Genomic DNA, 17084 nt, shown 5'->3' with positions numbered 1-17084 from the left:
TTGATTTGTAAAAAAAAAATCAAATATTAAATTTAACAATAAACTGTTAATTATAAGTATTGAATAGTAGTTTTTTTTTATTTGTTGTATTATGTTTTTTTTATTTTTCAACAAATAATTTATTAAATACAGTAATTAGGCTCAAAAAGCTACCATGATAATATATTGTTTTTGAAAAATATAAAGAACAGCAATTGTGGTGTTGAAATGGTAAAGGATTACATAAAAATAATTTCCCAACCAATAAATTGATATTATCTTATAGTTTAAATGAAATATTAATACACATAACAATTATTTAACAAACAACAAAATAATTAAATATTTGTTTACCCAAAAAGGACATAATACACATATTCTATTTGTACAAGTACAAATAGTCCTAGTTAATTCAATATTTATTGTTTACTATTATTTCAAAGTCAACTACAGTTTACTCCACATAACTATTTGTTAATGGATTTAGATTTTACTCGTTGGTTCTTGTATAATGAGAAGAGCTAATGTAATTGTCAATACTATTGTGACTTGTTAATTAAAACAAAATAAAAAACTCATACAATTTACAGTTTACTTAAAATATGTTTTTAAACACACTATTTTATTGATACCAATTATTATTAATCAAATAGGGTTTTTATTGTGTATAAAATATGAACTTGTATTTATAAATTGCAAAATGCAAAACAATTAACATGATGAATGTCAAAATAATTGGTTTTACACTTACAACATCCCATAAATTTGTTTTCTTTAATTCTTTATTGTGGCTTGGTTAAAATGAGAACAGCACTTGGGACCAAACCTAAAAAAATAACTTTAATTAGAGAGTTGAATTTTTTTATAGTGATGATCATAAAATACAAAATATGTAATACTTAAAAATTACCTAATTGATCAAGCGGCTTTTCATAATCATCGGTTGTAAACACTTTTCTCGGAAAACTTGTCATAAGTGAAAATGGTGTATCTCCGTCTGTACGATTCAATTCAACATATACCCTAACAGCAGCTAACATTTCTTTAATATTGAATGCTTGAACAATTGTTTGACCATTTGTAAGGCGAATCTAAAACATGTATGAAATAATATGGTTCTTGAAAATTACAGTAATGCAGATAATACCTGTAATTTAGTTTCTGTATAGTCCTTAGATTGTTTTGGAGGATTTACAGGTTGTACTTTTACTGCTTCTATTTCACCAGATGCTTTTCCAAACATTTTTTTTCTGGCCAATTTATCCGCCTCAATTTGAGCTCGAACTCTATCACGTGCTTTTTTTTCATCTTCTTTTTCACGTTTCCTCTCATCCATAATTTTTTTAATATTTTCATCTTCTAACCTATAAATAATACTAGTATATAGTAGATACACATAAATTATATAAATAACTAATTTTCAAGAGAGTTTTTTTTTTATGTTTAATACCTAAAAATATTATAACTGAATTGTATTTATTTATTTTTTAATTGGCACAATAACTTGCATACATTTGTATTTTTTAATTTAAAGGGGGTATTGAAAAAAAATTAATTTCTGTTCATATACGTTTGCTTACTTTTTTTTTGCAGCAGCTAACTCTTTTCCAGAACGAATTCTCATTTTTTCTCTTTCTAGTTCTTCTTCTTTTTCTCTCGCTTCCCGTTCTTTCCGTTTCTCTTTCAAACGTTCTTCTAGTTTTTTCATCTGCTCTTTTTTCTCAGCTTCAGTTAATGGTTTCTTCTCCTCTGTAGATTCTGAAAAATTGCTATGGCCAGACTTCATAGCATGATATTCTAATGCAGCTGTATCGGCAAACAGCTTGTTACAACTAAAAAATACAAATTGAAAAGTTGGCGTTAGCACTGTTTAGGATTAAGCTAAATGTTTATGATTGTTTTTTTATGAATTCTACCAATAATTAATAGTTCTTTATTATGAACTAGATGCATTTGTAAAAATGTGTTTTTTAGATCATGGGATTATACCTTGTACATATTGTTTACCCCTATTTATTAATACATTTTATAGCTTGCTACTGAAACTCACTATTGAATTCTGGTTATAGCGGTATTATAAAAAAAACTACAAAATTATTATCGCTATTCCATATAGTACGCAACTTTCGAACACAGTATAATCAAGTATTATTTTATTCGTTTATTTGCTATTTATAAATGAAATCATTTAAAAAGTACTAAATTATTACTTACTCTTCACATTTGTATGACTTGGCCACAGCTGGAGACGATGAAGAGCTTGCAATAGTTGCATGGTTTGAAGAACTAGTACTACCGCTTTTAGATGTTGATGGTTCCATTTCATCACCGTGTGCCAACAACCTTATTAAAAGTGTATGGATTAAATTTCAATTACATGTTATTAAAATCATTTACTTTATGACTTGAAAAAGAAGACATTTTGTCGTGTATTTTTTAAAATATTTGTTTAGAATTTTTTTTTTCATTTTATCATTTGTAAAGTGGTGGGGTAGCCAAATCCTATGTCTCAACAAATCGCTATCCATCAACATTTCTTTGTTCACTCTACACATCTAAGCATATGACGTCTACCAATTCTCTTTTAGTCTATATCTGCCAAAATATCTCTCACCTGTTTTACTATTTAATATTGTTCTCTAATTTATTTAAACACTCTCAAACCATCTAAATGATAATCAAATTTATTTTAATAGTTATATTTTTAAATAGAAATAAATTCTTTACCATTCCATTGCTGCTTCGACACCTTGATTTCCAGTCATGGAAACACTTTTCTCTCTAGAATACAATTTATATACATTATATTAAACCAGTCAGAGCTGTTATATTTGTACATAAACTTGGATACTTAAAAACATTTAAACTTACACTTTTTCTTTTTCGAACCCCATGTCTACTAGCATTTGAATCGTATCTTGAGACATAATTGAAGGCTATTAAAACCAAAAATATTTAAGTACACAAATTCAAAAGTGAACAAAATAATATTAATTATCAGTAATGACAAGTATATTTTTAATTACCGTAGATAATACGTATTAAGTTTACTGTTTATAATTTTTATCTACATTCAATCATCGGAAAAATAAAATAAGAAATTGATACCGTTTCCTAACTTGTAAATTACATAAATTACAATAAAAATCCGGTATACTGTCAATACAAGAGCCGGTACGCAGTGCGCTGTACTCAAGAATTTCGACTTATTTTGTTGTGTCGGTACTGGAGTTACTGTAGACATTTTTGTGGGATGGCCAAAAGAATTGAGGTATGTCAGCAACTTGTGTTATCAAAATCCATAACATGTCTGTTGGTGTTCTCCCAGCCCTCAGGTTCATGAGAAATGTATGATAGCCCTAAAAACGCTGACGGCCATTTCACGGTTACCACAATTATTGACATACCTATTAAATTTTTTGTTATATTTTGATAGAAAAAACGACCGTCATGTACATGTATATGCACATTATGTACGAGTGTGGAACCACATTTTATCTATTCTGCGGTAAAGCCACGATTATAGATAGAATGGTTACGCAACGGCCAATGATTATCTGCAGCAGTTTACGGTGGTAGAGGTTCTTATCTAAGTTATGAAAAACTCACTGATTATTAGCGCTTCTAGTAGTAAAATCAACTATATAATAAGCGCATTTTTGCGGTGATACTGAAAGCAAACATGTTTATTTAGATGTGTTGATCACAGCTGTAGATAGACTGGTTGCGTATCGGCCTATACCTCGCAATGTTCTATCTGCGGCTACAAGAGTTCTTTCTAAAAAGTCAGTGACTGCTAGCGCTTCTTGTGGAAAAATCATGGAACTTATTATTTTTCACTGAGGATCCATGTAATATTCACTAGCGTTTATGATAACAACCGATTTATCAGCACTGATAACCTGGTTGTTCTCATATTCGCGGCTGATATAACTTGGGTCCTCAATTTGTTGCGTTACATACTTATCTATGGTTATACATTTAATATTGCTTTCGATGCAAGTTGTAACTTAACTTTACTATGTTAGTGGATTAATTTATAATTACTTATAATACCTTATTGCTATTAGTTATGTCGAATTGTCTTGAATTTTGAAGCTTTCGATCATCAAGTCCAGATAAACAATCGTCGTTTTCGTCGTTCTGGTATTCACGAGGTGTTGGTATAATAAAACAATGTAAGTTTTGTTTTAAAACATTATTATAGTTTTAGTAATGATTAAACAAAGATGGTAAAAATGCTTAGTTTTCGGAATTTGCACTATAAATTACAAAAACATTTTATTAGCGCATATAGTTACTTAAATCACATAAGTACAAAATACTAATGTCAGACTAAACAAATGACCAAGTATTTAAGTACAATCAAATACAAAATAATAGACTCTTCTTAGACTGTAACCTGCAAACCTAGGATATTTTTAGTTTAGCGGAGGTCACAGGTTTAAAGTTGTCAAATTATTTGTATTGTAAAATATGATAATTATCGCAAACGTCGCTGCGCAGCTACAACTGTATTGTGCTGCCGCACGACTCACGAGCGTAGCATCAGCAGGTGGGGTCCGCCGCAGTGCGCCCTCCGCGGCGCCTTGCGCAACTAACTTTTGCAAGCTGTAACTTACTACAGAAGTCTGATTTCAGATTTGAAATCAGCATAAAAAACACTATAAATAAAAAGTAGAGGATAGGTAAGTATAACTGTTTTGGTTATGAGTTTCGCCAATGACTTTGCAAAACTTTAAAATATAAATGGTTCTCTTATCTATATGAACATTTCGTATGAAACATGACTGATAAATGTTTTAATTTTATCTACTTAATATTACTATTAGACTATAAATAACTTCCCCCCAAATTAAGAATTCACTTTTAAATATGAGTTGTTAGATGAAAGCTTTAACATTTTACATGACACAAATAAATAGGTAATATCGTTTTTAAAATTTACAAAATTAAAAAATAATTGCTAAATATCTTGCTTGGAAGGAGATAAATATAGTTTAGTTGTTTTGTAGGTATGAACTGTATGTAACCTATAAAATGTAAAAAAAAAAAAAATGTTTTTATATTCTTAGTAATTAAGAAAAACTTAGGATACCTCTGGATTTTAAAGTTTAAGAACTAGATAGTCAGAATTTGTATACTTAATGGAATATTTTATATGCATGTCTCTAACATACGATTGCCCGAAATTTAAAATGTCTACATAAAACTTTTCTAAAAAAGTTAGTAAGTTTTTAATTGGCATGGATTAAGGTAGTAATTAATTTCGTGAACAGGAGCTCTAAAAATGTTATACTCGTTCCTGGATAATGATCTAATAGTTATTTTGTAGTTTATATCAATATTCAAATTCTAAAACTAGGATCTTGTAGATTATTAATTGTATGAAAAAAAAAAACAACTTTTATGAAAAATATAGTGACAGTTTTATTGTGTTTGGCTACTTCAACTAAAATCCTAAATTCTGCATTCATAAAATATTTTATTTTTAAATTAACATTCAAACTAGGTATCATAAATAATATTATGCATATACAAATATTATAATGTGTATGTATTTGTTATATTTTAAGATTTGAAACAAGCTGTTTTCATAAATGGCCTTAGAAACTAAAAACCCAGGGAAACCAAGACAAGTAAGAGGGACTACTGCTTACAAGTATCGAAATTTATTTGTGTTTGGTACATTGGCTATTAGTGGACTCACTTGGTACCTATTTGAGTGAGTTTTTAATATTTATTTATTTTTTGTTAAACAAAATTATTTAGCTTTTTTTTTTTAAATTAAGTGTAAAATTCGGGCAAAAACATGAATGTTAGGTTTTTTGTTGTTATCAATATGTTTAATTTGTTATACTTATTACTTACTTATAGAAATTATACGCTACCGTTTTAAGTGACAGTATTGCCCATACCTTTTAATAAAGATGTGATTCAGATAAATTACCCAACAAAAATATACACATTTTAATATCTTAAAAATTAAGCGAATACTTGTATAGCTCAATTTGATCATAAGATACCATTTTTTAAACTAAAATTGGATTATATAAGGTTTTATTTCATTTTTTTCCGCTTTATTTTAATTTAAAGTTAAAGTAAAGATAGCATTGAACTTCTATATTACTAAGTATAGTAATAAAGATTTTTTAATATTTGTGGAGGAATAGTGAATACTTAAGATTAATTTATTAGAATTATTCTTCTATTATGTTTCCTATGAAATTATTTTATTACGTTTATGGTTAGAAAACTTTATAGAGTTATTTAAAAAGGAGTTTATACCATCTAGTAATATATAATTATATTTTTACAAGTTATCTTAAATTTTAAAATGTTCAATATTTTAGCAAAAACATTCAGATTTCAGTTAAAGGTTGTCAATTTTATTTTTATTTACAAAATACCAAAAGTTACAACTATAAAATTTCCTTTTAAAAGTAGCAAGATGAAAATAATATTGAAAAAACATCTCTATTTTTTAACCTGGACATATAATAAATCAGAAAATTGGCCATACATTCATCAAGTACAATCTTACTTGTAGATTTAATGTCTACAAATTTCGACTAATAGTACATTAATTGAAAAACCACTTATGGTTTTTCCTGAAATTGCCAGACACAAGTTCATTGCCAACTTATATTTATTTGTATAATTGCTTGCTTAGGGGTAAATCTTAATAAAATAATAGCTATAATATAAACTGAAATCATTATATAATTTGCACCTAATTACCAGTTATTTAGGAATACATATAATTTGTAACATTTGTACAAAACACCACTTAATTTTTTTTTTATATATCCTTTATTATTATAAAATATTTAGCTCAACAATTAAATAGTAAATGTAAGGTTACATTATTGACATGAGGTTATAGTAACAATAAAAAATAAAAAACATTAACTTCCAATTTTTTTTATAAAATAAATATTTGATTTTAGTATTAACTTTAACTAATGAAATTATTGTTTTTTTTTTTTAATTGACTTGTTTTTTTTTTATAGGTAGTGTTCTTTTAAAAAAATGTTTGAACATTGTCAAAATGTTTTTTGATTTAATTACCCAAATGATAAGCAATCAATCGTTAATTTGAATAACTTTTGAGTTTTTAAATACAATTATAAATTACTGCAAATACTTTGAATAAAAATACCAAAAATCTTCTCGCTTTAATGTGATGGTATTGATACATTTTTAAAATCATTTTAACACTTAATACTATTTTTTTCTAGATGTTTGCCTCCAACAAAAAGGTTAAAAGAGCGTATCCAAAATGGTTTATATGATCGTACACCAGAACAAGAACACAGGTTAGAACTGATCAGACGTGAAATTAATCCTGATCAAAAAGACCTGATGCAGAAAAAAGAAGAAATTTTGCGTGGAAAAGCAGATATTCCTGAACTTCTTAAATATTAAATTGCAGCAACATTATTTTTTATGTACATATTATAGCACTACATTATTGTTTTAGTACTAATAAGTAGAAATTAAAATTGAAAATGAATATTTTTTCACAAGCTAAATTACTTAAATCCTTGAAACTAAAAAATTCTAACAATACAAATGTAACGTCATCAACCAGGTAATTTATTTTTTATAAAAAATTGTTTAAAAAAAAATTATTATTTGGTTTTTAATTTTTTTTTTAAATTAAATTGCTTTAGCTCTGGTCAAAATGAAGCCGTCAACAAAATCAAATCTGATGAGGCTAAGCAAAATGGAAATAACAGCATAATATCTGAATCTGATAGTTTTGTAGAATTGTTGCATGCTACTCAAACTCAAGGGGAAAAACATGGATTGTCTCAATCAGTTTTTAAAAATTCTCCTGTTCAGAAGCAAGAAGAGATATGTCAAATTGCAGCTTCCAAAAAACAATGTCCAATTTGTTCTGATTTTATTGATGAAAAAAAATTCACTAGCCATGTTAAGTCATGTGGTACATTCCATAATGTACCATCAGACATAGTCATTAAAGCAGTAGATCTTCAAGACCGACAAGATGCTGAAAGAAAAGCTCTAGGGTTGCCAAGCATATCAACTAAAAAACCGGAAATTAAAAAAAAGTCCACTGTTAAAAGACAAACCAAGCTTAAGGTTCAATTTTTAATTATATCAACAATAGCACATATTATTGTTTAGCATTGGTAAATTAATTTGTTTCTAATTTGTAGGTAGGAAAAGATTCTAACTTGGATTTAGCCATAGCTATGTCTGTATCATTGCAAGAATCTAAAGCAGCAGAAATATGGAAACAGTCAGAAAGTTTATTTGAGGCAGGATTAGATAATGAAGCTCTAGAGAAAAGAAGAACATTGGAAGGCTTTGGTTTTGTCTCGGATCAACCAATAAAACCTAAATCTAAAAGTATAACTCTAATAATAATCGTTTTAGTTAACACATGATTTATTAACAAACAACTGAACACGTTTTGCAGTTAATAGGGCCGACACTAAATTATTCAAAGAAACTAAAGAAAATCGTGAAAGGAGAATAACTGAAAAGGTGGCTATTATTTTAATAGATTCAGAAAATTCATCACCAATATTAACAAATGAAAACATTGATGTAAACATAACATTAAACTCTGTAAACTTGAAAAAAATTAGGAACCAAGTGAGTTGTATAAACATTTTTAAACTCTTAATAGTTAATAGTATATTACATATGACGGAACTATGACGTGTTTTGGGGGTGCCTAGACACTTAAATATAAAGCAAAAAAAAAAAAATGTTAAAAAGTTCATATCAAAAAATATTTTTTAAATAAGTAATTTTGCTTATTTTATTTTATTTATGCCATAACGGCAATTACAAAATACAATTATTGAAAATAATAATCTGATATTAACAGTACACAACAAAAAATGTGATGAATAAAAGTAAAGTTGTAAAAAAAGTAATTTTGAAACAATTAATTAATGGATTATAAAATAAGTCAAATTCAACTAGATTATTAATAATCCATGAGGAATCCTCTAAAAAGGTATAATAATAATAAGGTATAAATGCTCCTAAGTATCATTTGTTGGTAAATAACTTTAAAATTTTTATTATACTTTGACTAATGAATAAAGAAACCTAATAAATTCATTGTATTTATCGTATTGTTGTATAACTTTGATAAGACGATGTTATAAATACTAAAATAATAATGTTATAATTTTAAAATAACTCGATATTTTGATCGTTATTTAGAGTGCCTGCTATATGTATAGAGGTATTAAAGTATTTTCCCCATAACACTTGATGGGACCAAAAAAAAGGCCATTAAATGGAGGTGGCTATCTTTTAGAGGTTACAATTACTCTGTTGATTTGGAGGTGTAACATCCTTTTTCCACATTTTTTATTAATCATAGGGTTTTCAGGATTCCAAAGTACTATTAGAGTGTAATTACCTGTTAAGGGGAACGGAAAGCGTTATTTATTAAGGGGCAAAGGTTAGGCATTATTTGGCAAAATATGATCTGCTAGCCATTTTTCATATGCCTACTAATTTCAAGGTGAACACATACTACAATTTTCTAATTATAATACTTTTAAAGTTATTTTTCTCCAAATTATGATGAAAGTTTAATAAAAAATGACTTTTGTAGAAGTCATTTTCTGACGTATCTATTAGACGGATTTGAAGTTTTTTTATTTTCATGTGAAACTTTATATATATATATTATTGAAATCGGTTCGGTAGACACTTCGGAAAGTGACTCCGCGTTTTAGTCTTTATTTGTAAAACAATTGACGCTTTCCGTTCCCCTTAAGGCAGAACCTAATTTACAGAATCTAAGTTTTCTTATTCTTTCTTTTTCAGCAATAAGTATTAAAATTGTTTAAGAATATATTAGGCGAAATTCGGGATTATTAATGTACTTAATAATATTAACACAAAAGGTATGCCTTGCATCTAACGGACTTAAAACTTTAAACAAATATTTTTAGAATTATTTTTTTCAAAACTACGGAAAAACTATTTAAATACTCAATTTACTTCTGATTTTTTCTGAGAGTGTAGGAATTTACACTGGATGAATTAGAAAAATATTTTTTTTATCATTATTCCTTTTCACAATTATTTTATTAGTAAAAAAAGATTCTTATTTGTCAAGATCTTTTATATATATATATATATATATATATATATATGTAGATAACTATTAATACTTTGTATTTATAATGTATGTACATAGCATGAGTAAATTAAAATAAATAATAGTGATCCATAAAATTTTAAAACTTGTATTACTACAAATAAAATAGTTATACATGTACGAAGTGTCTAGTTTAAATTATTGCACATATGGTGAGTGGTGTCCTCTCGATACGTGCATAAAATCCCAATTTTATGAGAATTGCTTGGCACGTGCTTTGAATAAAATGAAACGTAAAAATCGTGCTACAAAAAAGACAGTTCATTAAAAAAAAAATACTAGTTCGCGTCGAATGGTCAAACCGGACACGTGAATATCAATAACTAGAAACTATGCCGAAATCTCGTTTTCCGTGAGGTCCATTGAATTGTTGCAGTCATTAAATGGGGACTTTATTGTAAATTTTTGTTTAAATATAACGGACAGTTTTTTGTTTACGCGTGTTTGATGAAATGTTGTAAAATTGTTACTAAACATAGCTAGTGCGGTGATCTTGTAGGTACTCCGAATAAAGGTACGAGGCGCGTCCAGAAAGTAAAAATACTGTTGCCCTCTCGGGTTGCAGGGAAATTTTTTTCCAAGTTTGACAATACTGAGTGCTAGTGGAAGTTCTTCTGTAGACAACGAGAACTGGAGGACTTCGGTAGTACAAAGACTTGTCCTGTAGTGTCCGTTTGTGTGAAATATGTCGATAAAAAATCCTGGCATCTCCTTCCAGCTCAGGACCTATTGTTTCACCCATCGACAGTTGAACATTTTTTTTCTACTCATATGAGTTTTCAGGGAGGTAAAAGTCCGAAGGCGTCAAATCAGAGGGTATGCGGGTTGATTAAAAAGGTTCTAACCGAATGAGCCCTAAAACCCCTTGGTGGCAAAGGCTGTGTGCGGGTGGGCGTTGTCGTGCAGTAAGCACACTCCCTTCGTCAACAATGCGTTTTTGAACTCATTCGGTTGGGACATTTTGAGCCACCCCGCATACTACCCTGACTTGCCTTCAGACTCTTATCTTTTCACGTCCTTAAAAACTCACATGGGTGGAAGAATTTTTCAAATAACGAGGGCCGAGGGTGAACAAGGTTTGTCCTTGTTCAATTAAACTATTAGGGTCGTCCCCCACCAGACGTTAGCACACATACCAGAAAGGCATATGTGTATTTTGTGTTTGCTGTTTTTGTTTATTTTCTCGTATAAAATAGTCAAGTTGCAAAAGTCCGATTTTCAATGAAAAAGATGGAAATTTAAAATACAATTTCAGGGAGTGTAAAGTAAAAAAAAAAAAATCTGCCTTAAAGACGATACTACAAAAACGTCATTTGAATCGGGATAATAAACGAGTGAACATGTCAAATACGACGGCCTTGTTTTGGTCTCGAGTTCTAAATAGTGATTAATGTCTTTTTAATTTTTTTTTTTTTGGAAAGTAATGTGTAGTTTTTAATCACTAATATTTTAGCTTTAGGTCGGAAACTAATTATTTAACATGTTTTGTGTTTTTTACACTTACTTTGAGAATAAATATTATTACATTTTACTTTTTTTTATAGGAAAATTATCTTTGGACAATGTCGTCTCAGGAAGAAACAGAAATTTCTGGATTTTATGTAGAAAACTTATCCAAATTTATTACTCCCAGTGAAAATGATGTCGGCAGTAATTTGAGAAGTGTATCACAAATTCCTGGACGTTGGAGAAGTCCTATACGTGTAATTATTTGTATATTTATATATATATATATTTTTAGAAAATTTTACTAATATTGTTAACAGGAGTATGGATCACTTTCTAGACCAAATATTCATTTAATTCTAGTACAACTAAAAAAAATTTAAATCAATTTTTTTTGTAAAGTTTTTCTTGAATTGGCAAAAAGAACCCAAACCAAAAATTTCCAATATGTATCTATTATTATTAAGCCTATAAAATGTTTAGGATTTACTCAAAATATAATTATATACCAAATTAGTTTTACGAATAATACTATTATAAGAAATAGCGTACATTGTGATCCATTTAATGTAAGCCACTCATTTTTTCAGAATATAATTGAAATATAGAGTTTATTTATTTGAATATATTTTACCAAATTATTATTATAATGATATAATTTCTAAAAATAACCTTTTTATGTACTATTTAGTGCTATGTTGTGACCTAATAGTGTAAAATAATAAAAATCGAAAATGTCATTAAAAAGAAAAATTACAACATTACTTTCCCTTAAAATAGTAATATATCTTATAATAACAGTTTTTTTTTTTTTTTTTTTAAACTAAAAATAAATAAATAATGGAAATTTAAAAAAATATATACTATTTTAAACTTTTTATACATTTCAGGAATCAAGTTCAAATTATAATGAAGTTAGGGATTCAGCTGTTGATTCCAAAATGCACGAGTCTATACCATTTGAAGAAAATATTTCAGACGTATCTCATAATCATTCTAAATTTCCCGCAGTTAAAAAAATATTGAAACATTCTACTAACTGGAAGTTGATGGTCAATAATCAATTCATGAGTGATGTGACTATATTTACCAAAGACGAAAAAGAAATATCTGCTCATTATCTCGTATTACATGTTCAGTGTCCGTCTATTTTAAAAGATATTATAATGGAAGAATCGTCAAACAGTAAAGGAAAATCAAAGAAAATGATTATGTGGCTCGAATATCAGTATGAAGCATGTTTGGCATTTTTGGAACTGGTATACTCTGGTGAAGAATCGTTAATAAATTCTTATTATCAGAGAGATTACTTTAATTTGGGCAAAAGATATGAAGTGTTAATGGAAACAAACGAAAATGAAAATTTCGGTTGGGTTTGTAGTGACCAGGAAAATTTAAATAAACGAAAAAGTACTGAAATATATAATGATTTAGAATGTAAAAGATATAAAGCTTCCAGTCCTGATATGTTCTCGTCAGATGACAATGATAGGGTTTATACTCGATCGCCTAATTTTTTAGAGATGGCTGTGAATGATGATCAAACTTTAAGTGCAATGAAAACAAAACAGTGGCTAAAAAGTTGTAATTTGAGTACGCAATATCATCATTCATCATTCACAGAATGTCAATACAACGATACACCATTGGAGGAAACTCCACCCGAATCTAAACGAGCGCATTCATTCCACAGTGTTTCTACAAAAGAGGACTTTTCTTCTACATCTGATAAAATCAATGATATTAATTTTAATGATGATAGAATTGATAAAATGGACGAAGATACTTCTCTTAGCATCAATATATGTTCTAGAAACCAATATGATATATCAACCAAAAATGTATTACAATTACAAAATTTGAATTTTGGACCTCAAGTTATTACACTTGATAGTGATAGTGAAAGTTCTACTGAACTAGTAACTCAACCTCAGAAATTATCATCTAAAGGGTTACAAAAATCTTCCAGAAGCTTAGATTCTATATATTCTGTTATAAATATTTTGTCACAAGAAAAAGAAGATTCTCAAATGGTTCCACAAGCTGTTAGAGCATCAACTATATCAATGTCCAATTTAACGAGTAATATTAAACAAAATACTATTATAAATGATTGTGAAGATAGCTTAGTTATTGCTCCTATGAGTGAGTTATCAGGAAATGAGAGACATTCAGGATTAACTTGTCTTACATCGGAAAAAACATTTCTTGATTTAAATGATAATAACAGTATAAACTCTATAAGTACAATTGTTTTACCACAAACCAATAATTTAGTGTTGGAGAAAAAATCACCAATTGTAAATAACTTGGATTCTGCATTGTTTATGAATGATGCAAAAAGTAAGAATATGAATAATGATATTAATGAATTGAGTAGCATGTGTTCTAATGATAGTATCAGTATAATTAAAAAAACTAAAATGAATGCGCCTGTTAATTCAACAGCATCCAATATTTTAATTAAAACTCCTATTGGTGGTTCGTGTGAGAATAGCACAGATGTTGGTTCTATGAATGTTTTATCGAATGATCAAAACCAAGTTCAAGATTCATTACCATACGAGAAACCTAGTAAATTAGTATCAAACAACTCTCCATCGAAAAAAAACTCAACAAATTCTATTACAGACGTTATAATATTAAATGACGATAGTAGTACGGACTCGTCTCATTCCATAAGTACAAATATTTTGGCAAAAGTAACTAATTCATTGTGTTCCTTTTCATCTTCATTCAAGAAAAATGTGTCCAACTACTCTAATTCTACGTTTTTAAGTACTCCAAGTAATAAGAGTAATATTAATTTCAACGACAATGTCAGTTTATGTTCTATGGCTACTAATATAATTGATAAAAGTAAAATAAATTTACCTGTTAAACCTAAAGCGGACAAACAAATTACAGATTCGTTAACACCTAATAAGGTGAATAGTGCTAATAAAAAAACTATTATATATGTTAGTGAGCATAGTCCATCTATAACCAAAAGTAAACGAAAAATACAAGATTTAAGTACTATTCCTAATGTAATAGATTTAATTGACAATAGTAGTACGGACTCAATTTATTCTGATGACACGTTTATCTTGCCAAAGGTTAATAACTCGGCATCCTTTTCTACATTGCCGTCTAATGAGAGTTCATCTAATACCAAATCATTTTTAAATAGTCAAATAAGTAAAAGCAATAACATCAATTTTGAAGATACTAATAGTATTTGTTCAATGGCTACCAATATAATTGTGAAAAATCTATCAAAGTCACCAGTTAAATCTATAGCTAAAGACAGAAGTGAAGAATCGACAATAGATACATCTATGCTAAGCTCGAAATACAATAACCTTCAAAAAAGTTTAGATAATACTTTAAGTGTAACTTTATCAAATGTCAATAAAGATACATCGGCATATCAAATCATGCCAGAGAAAACAAGATTACATAATATTCTGTCATCGACATTACTTTCAAATACGAGTGGTGTTGATAATTTGGATGATAGCATATTTTCTAAAAACAAGCTGTCGAATCTTAAATTAAATTTAGATGATATATCGAATAAGACATTGCCAAGTACTATTATTTCACAGGATGTTGATTTGTCACCAATAAATGTACTGAAAACAAATCAAGACTCTCTGAACAATGAAGATACTGATATGAATGATAAAGTAATAGAAAAATCAAGCGTCATGCTAATTGATGATCCTCCAGAAAATGAAAACCACAATGAATTTGACGGTGAAAACAACTTAGAAAATGAACAGATTATTGAAGATCCTTGGATGGACTATTATGATTTTCAACCTATGATTACAAGTCCTCAAAATAAAATTGAAAATAGCCCAGTAAATAACTCTATTCATTTAAGTTGCGAACAAAATGAAAAAACTCCAGAGAAAGAAAACAATGGCGATTCCATTTTTCTTAACGTAGTTACCCCATCGTTGACAGATTATTCTTCTCCCTCAAATCATAGTATTACAAAAGCAATTGCTAAAACACCGAACAAGTATGGCAGTAAGACGAATACGCCAAGAAGTATTCGTAGGTTTAGATCGGAATCAATTATTAGTTCAAATGTTCCTGTTACACCATTATTGGATTACAGTGCTATGGAAACGCCAGAATTTGTGGCAAGTTAAAATTATTTTGAAAATCTATCGTTTTTATAGAACTATTAATTAGATGTTGAAAGTATACATAATATTATTTATCTACTTAGATTTTTTTTATAAATATGTTGAAAACGACTAAAAAATTATCATTTCTGTTATGTATAAATATTTTTCTTCTTTTAGAAACATCTCGATCGTTATGGGTTGAAGCAAAATTTAGGAAAGCGTAAAGGAAAACAGTTGTTGCGACATATATATAATACGCTTCACTCGGATTTACCTGTGCTTTCGAAGGAATCCGAAGAAATAACTAATACTAATAAGTGTGATGACTTGGATTCCACAGCAAGGTAAATAGTATATCTATTTGAGAGGAGATTTCAGTATTTACATTATATTATGTTTTGACGGGAATTATAATTTGTTTTATTTATAAACCATTTTAACGTTTTTAGTTCCACATGTGGGATTCCCGAGTACCAAGATGAAGATAGTTCTGACGAATTGGAAATATTAAGTCAAGCCAATTCTTCTAATAAAGGTAATGTCTACTATGAAATTATCATTATCAATCCTATGATTATTATGATTATTTTAACTATTTAAAAGACTATTAAAATTTAACAACTAATAGATTATTGATAAGTACAATTTTCCAAACTTATTTATTGATTGTATTATATTTTAAAATATCTTTTGGCTATAATTTATTTTCTAGTTATATTTTATTAAAGTTATTTTTATCTTTTTAGTTGCAATCGAAATTGGTTTCATGCAGTTACTAAGAGACAATAAAAATCTTCACAATAAGATTTTATGCTATGAGCCCATTTGGATAGAAGTTTTAAAAGATGATTTGAAAAAGTACAATGTCAATGTCGGCATGCAGAAACTCATGACCTTTTTGGACGATAAAGTAATAAGAAAAATATAAATTTTAATTTAGTAGTACAGTGTAAAATTGAAATTTCATTATAGTATTAAGGTTTGTTTTGATCAATGTGTGCCAAAAAAATTAAGCAGAAAATGTATGATCTATGAAATTTTTATTAATTATATTTTGATTTACTATTTTAGTGTATAACTTTTCGATCTAAACTATTAAACGATCAAAGGCAAAAGACATTGGCAAAAAAAAATACAAAGAGGAAGAAGTTATTTTGAACAGATTCACTTATTATTATTTATATAGACGATGTATATTATCAATAATATAATTGCTACTTTAATTTGTTGAAGTCATCATCATTACTTGTTTTTAATTAAAAACTTATATAAAATGTCTGTTACTTAGTTTATATGAATTCATAATGTGTTCGTTATTACAGTTGTATTTATGTATATTCAAAACAATTATGTACACTTGTAATTATTTTATG

General features: G+C 28.0%; 2 protein-coding genes across 4 annotated transcripts; one reads left to right on the top strand and one right to left on the bottom strand.

The window, feature by feature from the left end:
• Window positions 1-562: 562 nt before the first annotated feature.
• On the bottom strand, window positions 563-3644 carry LOC126839931 (UBX domain-containing protein 1-like). 3 transcript variants are annotated; one of them, XM_050575395.1, is made up of 8 exons: window positions 3589-3644; window positions 2851-2915; window positions 2707-2760; window positions 2194-2322; window positions 1560-1811; window positions 1127-1343; window positions 890-1070; window positions 563-805 (listed from the first exon to the last, which is right to left on the bottom strand). In XM_050575395.1, exons 2-8 carry the CDS (start codon window positions 2904-2906, stop codon window positions 762-764), a joined length of 933 nt encoding a protein of 310 aa, XP_050431352.1. In that variant the 5' UTR covers window positions 2907-2915; window positions 3589-3644; the 3' UTR covers window positions 563-761. The 3 variants fall into 3 exon arrangements, with proteins under 3 accessions (XP_050431352.1, XP_050431353.1, XP_050431351.1); XM_050575396.1 differs by lacking the exon at window positions 3589-3644 and adding an exon at window positions 3387-3412; XM_050575394.1 differs by lacking the exon at window positions 3589-3644 and adding an exon at window positions 3006-3226.
• A 3732-nt stretch (window positions 3645-7376) lies between these two features.
• Window positions 7377-17036, top strand: LOC126839918 (uncharacterized). The gene is made up of 10 exons (XM_050575369.1): window positions 7377-7573; window positions 7656-8088; window positions 8166-8358; window positions 8429-8607; window positions 11686-11844; window positions 12478-15723; window positions 15889-16055; window positions 16161-16246; window positions 16458-16621; window positions 16783-17036. Exons 1-10 carry the CDS (start codon window positions 7491-7493, stop codon window positions 16867-16869), a joined length of 4797 nt encoding a protein of 1598 aa, XP_050431326.1. The 5' UTR covers window positions 7377-7490; the 3' UTR covers window positions 16870-17036.
• The last annotated feature ends 48 nt before the right edge of the window (window positions 17037-17084 follow it).

This window comes from Adelges cooleyi, unplaced genomic scaffold, assembly GCF_023614345.1.
Source record: "Adelges cooleyi isolate 19-005CV unplaced genomic scaffold, UGA_ACOO_1.1 ACOO_flye_CR_arks_rails_tigmint_CR_PRNA_31, whole genome shotgun sequence".
In the NCBI taxonomy this organism is placed as follows: Eukaryota; Metazoa; Arthropoda; class Insecta; order Hemiptera; family Adelgidae; genus Adelges; species Adelges cooleyi.
The sequence above is the reverse complement of the archived record's forward strand: the minus strand, read 5'-3'. Positions and strand labels throughout refer to the sequence as shown.

Coding starts and splice junctions, on each gene's coding strand:
- LOC126839931 (XM_050575395.1), bottom strand. CDS start 2,906: ATGTCTCAAGATACGATTCAAATGCTAGTAGACATGGGGTTCGAAAAA. Junction 1,344..1,559: donor TTAGCTGCTGCAAAAAAAAA/GTAAGCAAACGT, acceptor TATTATTTATAG/GTTAGAAGATGAAAATATTA. Junction 806..889: donor AAAGCCGCTTGATCAATTAG/GTAATTTTTAAG, acceptor TTATTTTTTTAG/GTTTGGTCCCAAGTGCTGTT.
- LOC126839918 (XM_050575369.1), top strand. CDS start 7,491: ATGAATATTTTTTCACAAGCTAAATTACTTAAATCCTTGAAACTAAAA. Junction 8,359..8,428: donor AATAAAACCTAAATCTAAAA/GTATAACTCTAA, acceptor CACGTTTTGCAG/TTAATAGGGCCGACACTAAA. Junction 15,724..15,888: donor TGGAAACGCCAGAATTTGTG/GCAAGTTAAAAT, acceptor TTCTTCTTTTAG/AAACATCTCGATCGTTATGG.